At 33.0% G+C, this 17,131-nt stretch overlaps 1 protein-coding gene across 2 annotated transcripts in view; it reads left to right on the top strand.

Moving 5' to 3' along the window:
* Nucleotides 1-17,131, top strand: part of LOC145256496 (uncharacterized) — a 174,985-nt gene that overhangs the window by 37,836 nt on the left and 120,018 nt on the right. For both annotated transcript variants that reach the window (XM_080115447.1, XM_080115446.1), the window contains exons 6-10: nucleotides 492-640; nucleotides 3,361-3,433; nucleotides 5,617-5,739; nucleotides 13,826-14,005; nucleotides 15,745-15,819. In XM_080115447.1, the coding sequence (XP_079971573.1) occupies nucleotides 492-640; nucleotides 3,361-3,433; nucleotides 5,617-5,739; nucleotides 13,826-14,005; nucleotides 15,745-15,819 (600 nt within the window). The remainder of the gene's footprint in view (nucleotides 1-491; nucleotides 641-3,360; nucleotides 3,434-5,616; nucleotides 5,740-13,825; nucleotides 14,006-15,744; nucleotides 15,820-17,131) is intronic.

The following is a 17,131-nucleotide window of genomic DNA, read 5'->3' as shown; positions in this document are numbered from 1 at the left end:
AGACCTGTTGAACTCTCTTCCGTTTGCCTGCTTTCTAGCTGACTACAATATGGTCATCTTCAAGTCCAATGTAAACAAGTTCTTAATGAGCCGTTCCCCTTAAGTAATCCAATTTACCAAATTTCCACTACTAACGATTACTATATTGTCTCATTGACTACTGTACACTCTTTAACCCTTACCCTTGAGTTGCCTCTGGACCTTGATAAGTTGTGACCCTTTGTAAAAGAAAAAAAAGAAAACGTGATCATCCTCTTTCTCATTTTTATAGTCTTTTTTTTTTTAACCAGTGACGTCATTCCACATGAATTTGCATATGCACGTCTGCGCTCTGTTACAAATATTTTCAATCAATATGCATTTCCTTTACGATAATCATGTTTCGGTCTTGTTAACTCCTTACATCCAGTGGCTTCATGCCTTGTCTGGAGTGATTTCCATTTTTTTTTAAATATTTGCATTTGTCTATATTGATGTTAAATTGATTTCAGAGTCCATACAGAAAGCGAAAAACTGCCGTCCGTTTTGCTGATGATCTCGATAAAGAAGTTCACAGTTTGCACAGTTCCCTGCGAGATTTGAGCTACAATCAACAGAGATTGGAAGATTCTTTAACGGAAGACCGAGATTTTAGAGACAGGTTAGTATGTGACATCTTCGAGACAATCAAATCATTGTGCACATGAGGGTTATTGCCGGTGCGCAATCAAGAAACGGTGATCTAACGAGAAACGGTATGTTGATGTGATCATTGTGTATATCATTGGGTCAAGATAGCTGAAGGCCAGGTAGAATGCAGGAGCTGCCAGAAATGTGACCGTCCACTCATATACGAGATACCTTCAATGAGTTTCCAGACCTTTTTTTTTTGTACGGGCATTTAAAATTGTCGTAGACTTTGGAAAATTCAGCATGTTATTGCTATACATCTTATGAGATGGCTGATTTTTATGATTTCATGGTTCAAATGAACAGCTACAGCAGGAATTGGAATACGTCCTATTAAAGCCTAATTGTCACAGCTGGTGAATTTCAAAAATGCAATCTGGACGTGAGGACACTTTAGAAGAATGATATGAAATAAAATTCTGTTTTAAACATGAAAAAAAAAAATGCCACAGAAATGGGTGGAATACTTCAGACTGCTTTTGGATAATCTTGCATGAATCGAACATCAGTTTTCGGGTGACATAAAAGATTCAAAGAAGGTAAGGGGTCTGTGAGGAATGATGAGAGGTGTAAGAGGAGTAATGACGTCAGAACACCAGAGTTTTTAGTATAGTATTTTGTCTAGTTTATTATTTATAATACCTTTTCCCAAACTTACCGTGTTAAAGAGAGAGTCGGGCGCCATTTTGAATTTTCAAATACATCAGTAAATAATGTACGTTTTTCGAGCTGAATAAACATGTTACATTGAATAAAAACACAAAAAATATATCCAGTTTGGTAGAAAAGTAACTTATCTTGCCTTTGATAACATTTATTTGTTATATATTTGTTTTTTGACAACTTTTTCGAATCTATGTGTACAGCAATAGAAACTTTGTATTTTTCTTTGTTTAATAGAAAAAATATTTGGTAAAATAAAAATATTCCTTTCACGTGATCGCCATAAGAAAACAAAATACGACGACACGACCTTGACATTTTTTAATATTTGTTTTTCTCTTAAAACGATTAAAAAATAATAATGTGCTATTCAATAAAAATAAAAATGCATTTACTAACCAGTTTTTGTTTAAAAGGAAATTAATTATCTCTAAATGTTTTTTTTAATTATTATTATTTATATATAATTGCAAATCGGACTTAATCGAAAAGTTAAAACAATGTATTCCTACGCCAAGAACACCGGAACGTTGGAAATGGAAGTTTTTAATGTTAAAATTAAAAATAGTAAATCAATTATTATAATTCAAAAGTATGAAAATAGTATAGGAAAGAAATTTAAATAGATTTCAAGCCAAGTAATTAATTCACTGTATATTTTTTTATGATTACGTGGCTTAGATCGCCACGGGTCAGCCCAGTTTCCCAATAGGGAAACAAATATCGAAACTAAACAAAAACTTTCACTTTCTAAAACTACAATTGAGTGTGACATTTAAACGCAGTATTTTTAATTAATTAATTCTGAAAAAAAAAAAGGGTTTGTATTACTGTACACATAGATTCGAAAAAGTTGTCAAAAAACAAATATATAACAAATAAATGTTATCAAAGGCAAGATAAGTTACTTTTCTGCCAAACTGGATATATTTTTTGTGTTTTTATTCAATGTAACATATTTATTCAGCTCGAAAAACTTACAGTGTTTCTGTTTACCGATGTATTCGAAAATTCAAGATGGCGTCTCACACCCTCTTTAACACCGTAAGTATGGAAAAAGGTGTTATAAATAAAAAACTATACAAAATACTATTAAAAACCTACCGAATATATGTCAACCTATGTCATGGTAACATATATTGAGCGGGTTTTTAACAGTATTTTATCCGGTTTTTTATTTATAACATCTTTTCCCACACTTACCGTGTTAAAGAGAGAATCAGACGCCATCTTGAATTTTCCAATACATCGGTAAACACTGTATGGTTTTCGAGCTGAATAAACATGTTACATTGAATAAAAACATGAAAAATATATCCCGTTTGGTAGAAAAGTAACTTACCTTGCTTTGATAACATTTATTTGTTATATATTTGTTTTTTGACAACTTTTCGAATCTATGTGTATAGTAATACAAACCCAAATTACGAAAAATGATTCGGTAGAAAAATAATTACAAGTAAAAAAATGTATCGCCACGGGTCAGCCCACTCTACTGGTTGATCTAGAACAAGTGATCCAGGCGAAATAAACCTCTTCTCGTCTTTAACTGTTGTCTCTATATGTTTACAGGTAGCGTTTCCTCAGTCGAGCAGGATCACGTTAAAGGACATGTGCAGGAATGAATAGCAAACAAGACTTGTTTATGAACTTCCATGCTTTTTTGTTTTTTTATGAAAATCGCTCAAGACAAGGCATGAAACCACTTAGAGTTAAAAAAATACCACTTTATGTCAAAAGAGTTATATGGATGGATTCCGATCCAGAAAACAGCAATTCTCCCCTCTCTGTCAGAAACATCGATCATGGAGTGTGAGGACTAAAGGAATAAAATAAGGGAAGCAAGAATTATGAGGCTGTCGGAAATAAACCCCAGTTTCACTTTCTACTTTCCATGTATGACATAAGGTTGAAATGTAACACTTGTACTGAGAAATATGATTGGGTGCCCCCCCCCCTGGATGCCACGATTGTATGTCAAATTTGCCTTTGTATTTCATTTTGTTTTGTTTTTTGCTTTTTATCTAGGAGTATTGAAGAAACCAAGAGAGCTGTAAAAGAACTGACGAATACTCTCCGTCAGCAACCACAAGCTGATAAGGTCAGTATAAAAAAAGACAAGTGTTTTTTTTCAATTAAAATGTAAAAAAAACTAATTCAATTTATAAAGATTTAAAGCCACTGAAGGATAAGGATTAAAGAGATAGATAGGTTGTCCCTATTTAGTTGGCAGAGTTAGACACAAGGTCAGTATTTAATGTGAGAAAATCCCCCCCCCCACTCCAACCACCAAAAATGAAAACTCTGGAAATAATTCTTCTTCACTAATAGAGCCGAGTACAGAAATCATGAAGTAAAGTATCAGAACATATACTACACTTTGTTCTTAGTAAAAAGCCAAACTGTCAGTTGAAAGATGAAGAATATTATGAGAGGATTGAAAGACAGTTGTGTTGTAGTCTTATATACAGTGTAATTATCTTGATACACCAGTTCTTGTGTTAGATCACTGATGTTTACCGACATTGCACCTGGTTAGTGCGAAGTTGGTGACCATTTGGGAATACTAGTCATCATACATGCTCTCTGCTTATCCCAGCATTGTTTTATTATGTGTATCTTGTCAAACTTAGTAAACTTGGACGTCTTCAAGTCCAACATAAACAAACTCCTGACAAACCGCCCCCTTAAGTAAGACACTCTATCAAAACCCCCAATACTAATGATTACTACAATACTATCTCATTGATTACTGTACACGCAATAGCCTTATCCCTGAATGGCCTTCGGGCCTTGATAAGCGGTGACCTCCATGTAAAAAAAAAATGTTTCTGTTGCCCTCATAGATTTAATAAAGTTTTCCATTTGTAATTCCATAAAGATTCCCGGGTTCGACAACATACACCTGAAGAAGGTCGGAGGTTACATCGGTCGAAATGTTGTGAGAATATCACTCAAGATGAAAACAACAGTTCAAAGAATACAAATTATCAATCCTCATCTAAAAAAAAATTCAGAAACATCTTAGATGTCTATTCAGGTGTCCAAATTATCCAAATAAGAATTTAATGGAGATTCCCAAGTTTCCATGACAAATTCTGTCGGACAAGAAAATGGCTTATACGAATGGAAAGGTCAATTCTACACAAGTACCTAAAAATGATTAACATAATCAACCTCACTGGAAAAGTTTGCATAAGTTTCAGCCAGGAGAAAGGTCTTCTAGCAAATGTCCAAATAGCAAGTTCAATTAAGATGCCTCGATGGATTTAATATTTCATAAATATGCCTAATTCTAATTCAGCATCCACCACCTTCCATTTGCAGTCTTCTTTCCCTTCCAAAAAGAAAGTAATGAAACCCTACTACTAACCCTAAGTCCATATGGCAACAGCTCTCTGCTCCCACCTGTCCAAAAGAGTGAGAGATAATAAGTACACATGCAGATTAAAAGGATGCATCTTAGATTTTATTTTGTCCTTTAGTCCTCACATTCCATGAGTGATGTTTCTGTCCAAGGGGGAAGAATTGCTGTTTTCTGAAACGGAATCTATCTATCTATCAGTTATTGTTGGCTACTTTTCGACTTTGAAGTAGTATTTTCTTTTTTTAGCTTCTTACATCAAGTGGCTTCATGCTTTGTTTGGAGCGACCCCCCCCCCTTCACCCACCCACACAAAAAAAAAAGAGTTTGTTTCATATTATTTGGATTTTTCAAACTACTGTTATCATTTTGAATGTTATTTTCACAAGTCGGTCGATGTAAATAAATTCGCGGTTGTATTTCAGGTGTCACCCACACTGAAGATTGAACCTTCAACCTCCAGAAGAGTGTAACTTTTACAACATAATTTTACCAAGTACTCTACCTACTATGTGGGTTCTTGCAAATTACTTAGGACTTGTACCCAGTCATGGCTGAGGGAATGAGAGCATGCTACCTCCTGTGGTTCTATTTGAAATTCTGTGCAGATTCCTGTGTTCAACAGAACAATTCCAGAGTTTGACAAGATATGCCTGAAGAAGGTCAGAGGTTACATCGACCAAAATGTTGTAAAAATTACATTCAAGATGAGAACAATAGTCCAAATAATATAAATAAGGCAAATAATCATAATGGTTTGTCTGTCACGCTTATGCTTAAATTTGCATTCTCATCCTAAGAATGTTCAGTTTTGTTTTTAAATATTTTTGAAATCTTACAAATCGTCTTGAATATGAAGAATTTTTTTTTTTTATTGTTGCTTTTTATTTTATTTTTTTGTTTGTGTGTGTTTTATTCAGTCCACCCTAAGAGTTGAGAAACGCCTGAGTGCCATTCAAAATGAACTTCGAGCTGAACGACAAAATCATCAGGAGAAACAGAGCAAAGAGGAACTCGAAAATGTCTCTATGGAGTTAAAGCAGGTAAGATTGAAGAAATGATAATGGTGGGGAAAAGAATAAGGAAGGAGTCGACCGCCTTTCCAATTGTGTGGGAATTTCTTCGATCTCCATCATATGATCTGTAATTTACTTATAGACATAAAACAGTTAAGTCACTCTCATTGATACAAAAGTGGTTGCCTCATTGGATAGTGATGTCCCTCAACAGTGGTGACAGTATTAATTGCGGAGATGTTGTTCTTTTCTTCTTTTTCGTGGCTGAAATAACGGAAGCAAATAAAAAGAACAGCAAATAACTTCATTATTCACTCTGATATTGTATGTACATATTTTTGTTCAAAGTTCGGATTGCATCTTATTTAAAATGTTTCCCTCACACTCACACATGCTTCCAAGTTGCTCTCACTGCCCACGTAGTTCTTTTTTTCTCTCCGCTTTTCTTGGTACTCTTGCAGAATTTGACCCGGATCCTCATGATTTTCCATCAATTATGGTTTGGGTTCAACCGGCATTCACTGAATTGAGCTGAGCAAAGTAACAGATGCAGACAAAGTTCAAAACCAGCAAACCAGAAAAAAATAGAAATACAATAAATAAAAGATAACAGAAACCTACTGTAAATCTACTGATTATATATATATATATATATATATAGTAAATTTACTGATTATATATATATATATAGTAAATTTACTGATTATATATATATATATAGTAAATTTACTGATTATATATATATATATAGTAAATTTACTGATTATATATATATATATAGTAAATTTACTGATTATATATATATATATATATAGTAAATTTACTGATTATATATATATATATATAGTAAATTTACTGATTATATATATATATATATATAGTAAATTTACTGATTATATATATATATATAGTAAATTTACTGATTATATATATATATATATATATAGTAAATTTACTGATTATATATATATATATAGTAAATTTACTGATTATATATATATATATAGTAAATTTACTGATTATATATATATATATATATATATATAGTAAATTTACTGATTATATATATATATAGTAAATTTACTGATTATATATATATATAGTAAATTTACTGATTATATATATATATAGTAAATTTACTGATTATATACACTTGTGCCCGATATTATTCATACCCCCCCTTGAAAATTGAGTTTATTAGGTGTAACTTTGTAAGAATTTATTGTTTACGTCCATATCGATACATATTCTTAATAAACCTCTTCTGATCATTTTCGTCAATTTAAAATCTCGGGATACTTGTAATAAAAGAAATATACAGCTATTTATAAAATCTGCAATGTTCAAAAATAATCATACCCCCCTTATTTTTTCAGTATTAATCGAGTTTCTGACTGTTTGTTTCCTGTTTGATTCTTATTTTGAATGCTTTTATACAACCTTTGATTAATTTCATTTCGTTTTTTGCATTTTTCAGAAATTAAAATGATATCAACTGAAAACCAATAAAAGAATAAAAATTATTAGAATGGGGAAGAAAAAAGAGCTTAGTAATGATCTTAGGACTAAAATTGTGAATTCACATAAGGATGGTTTACGTTACAAGTCAATTTCCAAGAAATTTAAGGTCCCTACAGCAACAGTACAGAGCATCATCAAAAAATTCCAGAGCCACCTCACAACAAACAACTTGATTGGTAGAGGAAGGAAAAGGAAACTGTCTGCTAGAGCCACCAGGAATATTGTAAGAAGTGTTAATGCAAATCCAAGCACCACTACTAAGGACATTTTAGAAAATCTGGAGTCTTCTGGCATAAAAATATCAAGGCAAACATTGCAAAGGACTCTGCATGAAAATGGTCTGAAAGGAAGAAGACCAAGAAGGACTCCATTGCACATCGGAAAACACCTTGCAGCACGTCTAAAGTTTGCTAGGACCCATGTGAATTCTCCAGAGTCCGTTTTCTCAAGTATTTTGTGGACTGACGAAACAAAAATTGAATTGTTTGGCCATATGGATGCTTCTTACGTTTGGAGGAAGAAAGGAGAAGCTTACAACCCAAAGAACACCATACCCACGGTGAAACATGGTGGTGGTAGCCTAATGTTTTGGGGCTCCTTTTCGGCTAGTGGTCCAGGTAGTTTGGTCAAGATAGATGGAACCATGAAGAAGGAGCAATATTTGGAGATACTCCAGAAAAACATTAGACAGGATGCGAAGAAGCTCCATTTAGGACCAAACTGGGTCCTTCAACAGGATAATGATCCAAAACATACTGCCAAAATAGTCAAGAAATGGTTTGAGGATAATCAAATTAATGTTTTGGAATGGCCTAGCCAGAGTCCCGACCTGAACCCTATCGAAAACCTCTGGCACATATTGAAAACTGAGGTTAAAAAGCGGAAACCTAGAAATTTGAGGGATTTGGAGAACTACTGCATTGAAGAATGGTCAAAAATCAGTGTTGATGCTTGTAAAAACCTTGTTGATAAATATCCAAAATGGTTAAAGGCAGTTATTAAGAATAAAAGGCATGCTATTGACTATTAGTAAGAGAGGTATGAATAATTTTGAACTAGTGCCATTATTGTTTTTCTTTGTATAATGTTTCAAACTTGCATAATTTGTTTATTTGTTGAGTTTAAATTAAATGCTTATGCTTGATTTATTGTTTGAAATCCCTTTAATATTGTCTACCTTCTGGTTTGAGCAATATTCTTATAGAAATCTCAATGATCCGAGGGGTATGAATAATATCGGGCACAAGTGTATATATATAGTAAATTTACTGATTATATATATATATATATAGTAAATTTACTGATTATATATATATATATATAGTAAATTTACTGATTATATATATATATAGTAAATTTACTGATTATATATATATATATAGTAAATTTACTGATTATATATATATAGTAAATTTACTGATTATATATATATATATATATATATATAGTAAATTTACTGATTATATATATATATAGTAAATTTACTGATTATATATATATAGTAAATTTACTGATTATATATATATATATATAGTAAATTTACTGATTATATATATATATATAGTAAATTTACTGATTATATATATATATATATATATATATATATATATACATATATATATATATATATGTATTCAAGAGAAGTTACATTTTGTATTTTTTATTTACTTTTATTATTTTCTTTTTTGCAATTTTTTTCTCAACAAAAGTTTTTGTTTCAAAAAAAGATGAAAGTCTTTTAACCATTAATTGTTAGATGAAAGTACAGTTTTTTAAATATTTTTTTTGCCTCTCCATGTTAAGAACGGCTTTCAGAATAAACACCCCCAACTTCTAAAGCTGTTCTTAATATGGAGAGGTTGAGCAAGTCGTAAAAACATACCATTTTTTTTTTTTTTCAAGAAAACTTACATTTTGGGGGGGTTTTTTTAAAGAAAATTGGCAGTAAACTTTTTTTTGTAAATATAAGTTGTTTTTTTATAAGTAAAGATGAATGATTTTTATGAAAACCCTAAATTTTTAGGTGAAAGTACAGAAAAAATTTTTTCAAGAAAGTTTATAAAATGTGTTTTGTCAACAATGTTAAAAAAATAAACAGAAAAAAATACCCCTTCCCCATCACCCAAAAATAATTTTAAAAATCACATTTTTTATACAAAAAAAAAAATGTCGATTTAGCATTTCAGCATTTGAACAATGCTTGGCTTAATCCAGCGATTGCCGGTCAAGCCAGAGCCATAATTGACGGAAAATCCCGAGGATCCAGGTCAAATTCTGCAAGAATACCCTTTACTTTCCCTTTTCCTCCTCCGCTGTGACGTCACCAGCTCTGTTACAAATCTACATCTGGCTAATCGATTTATATACTATTTAAAATATACATAGTTATTTTAAAAACTTAAACGTGACGATGTAAATAAAATAATATTTCAAACATAAGCATGATACATGCAAAAATCTTACTTGAAACAAAGGCCTCACAAAGAAAAGGAATATGCCGTTTTCATCATCATCTCGTATGAATCCAAAGATTCTATTGTTGGCATTGGTTTCCCCGATATTTTTCTAGTCTGAATTTTTTTCTAGAAAGATATAATGATTAGTAGAAAGAACCATGTAAAGGTTTCAAACATCCTAAGTGAAAGTAATTTTTTGTGGAATGAACTGGATTCGAACTTGAACACCCAGGTCGACAGTCCATGTCATTAGACCACCGTCATCTCTTTGTGCCGTTTAAACTTAAGAGAATAATGCAACTATTCCATGTATCCAATTAAAATGGGTTCATGAATGACAAAAGAAAAGTGTAACATTGTTGGTCCTTCGAATGAACTTTAAAAGATGATTCTGAATTCTAGACAATTTAACAGAGTTTGTAAATGTTATAATGGAACAACCTACCACCCTTCTAACACTAATAATGATTAGCTACAACAACGACGATGGAAAGAAAGATAGGAAAAGGAAGAAAAAAGAAAGGACCCCAACGTGTGTTGTATACGGAATCCCCTTCTATACTTATGTTAAATATTGGATTCCCAGGTAGCGTAAAGTTACTTAACGAGGAGATTATTAATGTTAAAAACGAAATATTTCAATATATGATTGAACTTAGAAATTTTAAATCTATATATCTATAAAAGTGAGAATGTGTGTGAGGACACTTCTCAACCTATATACTCAACAAATTTTTTATTTACAGACGTGAAATTTGGCATATGGGGTATTCAGACACGTGCAAAAAAAAGGAGGGGTGTTAAGGGGTCAAAATTGAATAATTACTAGTACTTGAGAGTTATCAGGTTATTATTTGTTTTCAACTATTTCACAAGGTTTGAAAAAACTTTTTAAATATCGTGGCAAGCTGGTCTAATGTCTTTAGCTTTTGGTTTCGATCTCAGCTCAAGTATTTTTTTTTTTACTTACAAGTGAACTGTTTAGAATAAAATCAGGCAGTTTCTTTCCATTATTTTCTTGCATCATTTTTTTAAGAAATGGCAAAAACACTAGAGGATGACCTCCAATCTGTAGTTGAATGGGGACATAAATGGATGGTCACATTCAATGCTGCCAAGACTAAACTGGTTTCCTTCAATAATTACAAGAAACCTTCTCTGCCACCAATCCCTGTCTGAGAGTACATCTTTCTAACTGCTTGGCCTAACGTTCACAGGAAACATTTGGAACAATTATATGGAAAACATTGCCAGGGCCGCTGTGAAAAAGGTAGGCTCTCTCTACCGTGCTAGACAACTACTTACACCTGAAAGTATCCTGTACCTCTATAAGGCATCCATTCGCCCATGTATGAAGTATTGTTGTCACATTTCAGCTGGTGCATCTGCTACTAGTCTCTCGCTCCTAGACAAGGTTCAAAAAAGAGTTGCCAATCTGATAGGCCCTGACCTGGCATCTAAGCTTCAGCCTCTGTCCCATCGACGAAATGTTGCATCCCTCTGCCTGTTCTACAAGTATTTTAGTGGTGAATGCTCTGACGAACTGCAGACACTTGTGCCCCCATGACGTAGACACCCTCGACAAACCCGACAGGCAGCTAAATCCCACCCCCACACAGTAGAGATCCCTAGATGTAAAAGATCTTTCTACTCCAGTAGTTTCTTCCCCAGAACCGCTAGAGTCTGGAATTCCATTCCAGGTTCCTGCTTCCATAACTGTACTGACATGCAGAAGTTCATGTGCAACGTGAACCGACATCTTGCCGCCCAAATCCCAACATAGTGCCCCAGTAGTTGCTGCCCCTGATAGTAGCCCCCTACACCAAAGTGGCAATGCGCCTTGTTTGGGGTGAAAATGTAATAAAAAAAATAAATAAATAAAAAAATTTTAAAATTTAACATTAATACCGGGCAATGCTGGGCACATCTTCTAGTAAATAAATATTTATTTAAAACAAAAAATGCGTCATGTTTTGAATTTCATTTTCATTATGCTTCTTAACAATGGATTTCTATTAATTTTAACGCAAGTGCACATAATGGAGCGCTAATACACTGAACTGGACGATACGACGTCTATCTTCAACAAAACACCATCATGGCGAGTAAGAAGAAGGAAGAAAAGAATTTTGTATAAGCTGAAAATTAAAATTTTTTCATAAATAAATATTTATTTAAATAATAAAAAATAATGCACATGTCTGATCTTTTAACCGTCATGTTTTGAATTAAGAAAATAAGATTTAGTGAAGAATAACAAAAGAATTGGTTACATGACAAGTAGTCATGTAGGCAAGAGAGGAAGAAAAGTTTCAAAACGCAACCTTAGCAAGATGTAGAAACCAAAGGAAGCTGTTGCAAACTTTGAAACATAAATAAAGTTATATCAAATATATAAACTATTGTTGGTTTCCTTCGGAACAAGATGATTGGGGGGGGGGGAATTTTATCGATATCTAAATAAATAAATGCGCTCCTCCTTTATTTAGATTTCGATAAAATTCCCCCCTAACATCATATATAATTTTAATTGATCTATTTCGTTCCTAATGAATCCCACGCTAGCACCGCATCCCCACTATGTTACCTAGCATCTTCTCTACTCTTCTGATGAGAAGCATTAGGCTTCGAAATGCCTTGTTATAAAGAGTCCATTCTATCCCCCAACTAATTGTTTGTATTCCTTTATTGAATAAATGAACCAATCTATATTTACCAATATATAGTCTTTGTGAATTCATTTACCATTCCTATTGTTCTCCTATATATATATATATATATATATATATATATATATATATATATATTATCCTGCATTAGACTCTATTCTTGCCTTGTATTATTCGTAGAAAAAAACCTGATCATTGCTGGCATAATTATTCCATCTTTCCATCAAAATTCATATAACAGTCTCGAAATGTAGAAGCAATCATGTTTTTTTTTTTTTTTTTTTCGAATTATCAGTTTTAATACCCGGATAAAATGCTATTTTAAATGTACTTTTTTTTTTTTTTTTTTTACAAAGGCATCACCACATTATCAAGGCCCAGAGGCCACTCAAGGATAAGGGTTAAAGAGTGTACAGTAGAAATTGTTCAATATAGTAATCATTAGTAATGAAAATTTGGTAAATTTAATAACTTATATGGAACGGCTCATCAAGAACTTATTTACTTTAGACTTGAACACAACCATATTGTAGTCAGCCGGAAAGCAGGAAAACGGAAGACAATTCCACAGGCGTGCAGTTCTAAGAAAGAAGCTTTTTTTCATGGAATCTACGTTTAGGTTTAGGCACAGATAAAGAGTGGGGGGAATTATTGATAGTGTTTTCAGCTAGACAAGTGTTTCTTGTGAAAATTGTGAAAATTTAGCGAGGGAGGACCATAGACTTAAGCTCAGTCGAACACTTTCCATGAAAATAACGATACATCAGAGACAAACTCGCAACATCTCTTCTGTGAGATAGAGGTTGTTACTTATTATAGGCTAATAGACATCTGATTTGTAGATTAGATGAATAGAGTCGACTTTGTATGTTGTCTGTTTAATCAGACAAAATTTCTAATGGCATGTTTAAATAGAAGTTAATTCTGATTGTTTAATTATTTTTAATGGTGTCCTTGCTTATGCAATGATTGACATCAATAAGCATTGCTAGCGTTTGAAAAATTTAAACATTTAAAAAAAATGTTGCAGGTCTTTCAAATGTGTGGGGATAGGGGGGGGGCGTTATGGTCATCCGTGTCACTGTACCTAATATTTGTCTGACATTTTCTTAACTAGAACCCCCAACCACCATAGGTCCTTAATATAACCTTAAACTATATCCGATGGTGAGGCCCCAGCTTGCCGGGCTTTTGGGAGTGTGGAGCCATCCTTTACTTACCATTGCTCCCAGGTCCACTCTGATCCTGACTGGTAGTACCTGTTAGGGTCTATTAAAAAATTGTTCTTCAAAATCACTGGATTCGGCATTAAATAACCTGAAAAGGGTTGATATGCCGTAAAACAAAAACAACCAACCAACCAACCACCATAATACCACATTCACTCCAGGGATTGTCCTACTTAAGATTTCCAAATCGTTTTTTTTTTTTTTATGTTTAACACATTTTTTTTTTACTATTTTTCAGGCTCTTCAACAGCATCAAAGTTTACTTTCGAAATTGCCAGTGCCTCATCCTGCCCCGCCTCCTCCACCTCCAACCCCTGTGCCAAATGTCGGTGTCTCGCAAACAGTACCAATCCTTAATAACTCTGAAGAACTCAAATATAAGAGCCAATTTCTCCAGGCCGAAGTACAAAGACACAAAGTAAACATCTTTCAATTAAAAAAAAAAAAAAACGATTGTTCTCCAAAATTCAACTGAATTAAAAAAAAAAAAAAATACAAAACTACAGAAAAATCTTTATGGTGAACGTACCCGTCATGGAACGAAAATGTCACATTCCAAATATCACGTAAATCAATCAAGTATTTTTATTTTTATAAAGAAAATCATTTTTAAACAATTTAAAGCGATTAATATGAAATCGTTAACATTACAAAGCTAATCTCGCAAATTTGAATTATTGTAGACTTATCTGTCCTTGTTTTTTTTTTTTTTCAAGATGGCGATGGGATAAAGTTCCTTTTTGCTTACTCATAAAATTTGATTTTTTTTAGTTAAAAGCCAAATTTTATGAGGAAGCGATGATGGTTTGTCTTGTTCTGTCATTTTTAATAAATAAAAGGAGATAACTCAATTCGAACTACCGAGATTAAAATCAGCCTTGTAATTGAAAAAACAAAATTGTTATTCATTTATGCCTCAAACAAAGCATATTGCCACTTGGAATGTAAGGGGCTACTGTTTGGGATTGTGTCTAACAGAAGATTGAGGGGAATTGAGCAGCGAGATGTCTTTTCACATAACCTTTAAACTTCTGCAGTTTAGTATAGTGAGGAAGCAGGAAACAGAGAGAGAATTCCAAAGTCTACCAGTTCGAGGGCGAAACTGGCTATGGTTTACTATTAACTGTTAAAAATCATAAAAAATTATTTTCTATATGTAGCTGCTGCTAATAGCCCCTTCTCCAATCCTTTATTGACCAATTGTTGCCGTCCTCTTATTTACTGCGGACTCAGGCGGTAGTGGGGAAAGGGGCAAAAAACTACTTCAGACCCTTTTTGACTACCGACCCCGGAGAGACAACATGTTTTCACTGTAACTGCCGACCACTTCAAGGAAAAGAAAACGCCTCGACTGGTGTTCAATAAATTTATTAACATCAAGTGGTCGGCAGTTACAGTGAAAACATGTTGTCTCTCCGGGGTCGGCAGTCAAAAGGGGTCTGAAGTAGTTTTTTGCCCCTTTCCCCACTACCGCCTGAGTCCGCAGTAAATAAGAGGACGGCAACAATTGGTCAATAAAGGATTGGAGAAGGGGCTATTAGCGGCAGCTACACTATATAAAGAAATACTTAAGCAATTTACATGATTTTTGGAATATACGAGCACCTCTCCTTTGTCATTATTCGTGGAAACGTCTTGGTTTGCTAAGGCAGCTGGACATCTGATGAAACTTCCTGACCTATATTGATTTTAAAAAATGGCATTACTAAAAAAAAATGGCATCACTAAAAAAAAATAACATCTTATTAGTTAACTATTATTTAAATGAGAAATTTGAAAACTTTAAAGTGTCAGAAATAATGATACAAGCATTTTTATTTACTTTTTCTTGTTGTTGTTGTAAGTCCAATGTTTCGCTAAAAATAGCATCATCAGGGTAAAGAAGTCTGGTCCGAAATTTTTTTTTTTTTTTTCAAGCGAAACATTGGACTTACAACAACAACAACAAACATAAAATAAATAAAAAGGCTTTTATCACTATTTCTGACACTTCAAAGTTTTCAAATTTCTCATTTAAATTTTATTCAAAATAAGTGTCTTCTAAAAGCGTGTGACCATCTTTTAATTTAACTATTATTATTTGTTATTTATCGAAAAAAATGTTCATTTAAAATTTTTTAGAAAAAGTAATTTTTTTTTCTTTTACAATTATTGTAGCTTGAAGCTGAAATGGAAACTCTTCGACGACGTCTTGATCAGAGTGAAGGAGGCAGAAGCACATTACAGCAAATTGTAAGTGTCTATCTATCTATCAATTGTTATATACATCAAGTAACACGAGTTATCTCCCCTTGACTGGGATTACTCCCACCATCACCATTGCCTGCAACCTCCCACCACACAATCACGTGGTATATCGTAGTAGCAAAAACTACTACTCTTTCTAAGTACTAATAAAGCTTCTGTTCCGTTCACACGTGTGTCTCTCTTCTCTCCATGTTATCACTAACCATAATACAACATGGTGTCAGAAAATAATTACAAACCTTAACACTCACAAACGTCAAAAAAATTATATATATATATATATATATATATATATATATATATATATATATATATTTAAAAACAAAAAACTATGGAATTTCTGTCGCACCCCAAAGGAACTCAACTTTTCATGAAACAATCTCAGACAAGAATGGGATACATGGAAAAACCAATTCAAGTTATTTTTACAAGCAACAGAGTCAGATAAAAAGCCGGAGAAGGTTAAAACATCGATACTATTGACCTGTATAGGAAATGAAGGAAGAAAAATATACTGCACTTTCAATTTCGAGAACGAAGAACAAAAATACAACTTGGAAAATGTGATAGAAAAATTCGACTTGCACTGCCAACCAAGAAAAAAAACTAACTTTTCTCACATACCAATTCTTGCGAATAAAAAGAAACACAGAGATTCGATGAACTATGACAAAAAGCAAGGAAATGTGAATTTTGAGAACTTACCGAGAGACTAATAAAAGATATTCTCATCTGTGGCATTAACGATAACATGCTTCGAGAAAGAATGCTGAGAGCACCGTCATTGGATTTAGAAAAAGCAATTCAAGCAGAGCTCAGTGCTGAAGAAACGAAGAGACACTCTAAAATAATGGCCATGTCAGATACAGAAAATATATCGCTAATTCAGGACATGAAGAAAAACAGAATAACAAAAAACAAGATGTCTGCCCATGCAACCTTTAAACAAGAAGACAAAAAGCCCGCCAAAACAGAGAACTGGATTGAAAAATGTACCTAGTGCTCTGGGTCGCACCAGAAAAACAACTGTCTCGCATACAACAAAACCTGTACAAACTGTGGAATAAAAAAGGACATTACGCACGAATGTGTCAAACAAAAAAGAAAAAATTATACAATGTCGGACAATCATAGAACTCAGACCATGTGGAGTCAGACCAGTTTGACTTGGACGCCATATTGAAAAAAAAATATACACGCGCTCCAAACTGACAAGTGGAAAATAAAACTACAAGGTAATGAAACATTTATTAATTTTAAAATTGATACAGGAGCTGAAGTGAATGTAATACCAGTA

The sequence above is a fragment of the Euprymna scolopes genome, chromosome 32, assembly GCF_053919585.1.
Source record: "Euprymna scolopes isolate OS-2025 chromosome 32, ASM5391958v1, whole genome shotgun sequence".
Lineage (NCBI taxonomy): Eukaryota > Metazoa > Mollusca > Cephalopoda > Sepiida > Sepiolidae > Euprymna > Euprymna scolopes.
This window is presented reverse-complemented; position numbering and strand designations above follow the sequence as displayed.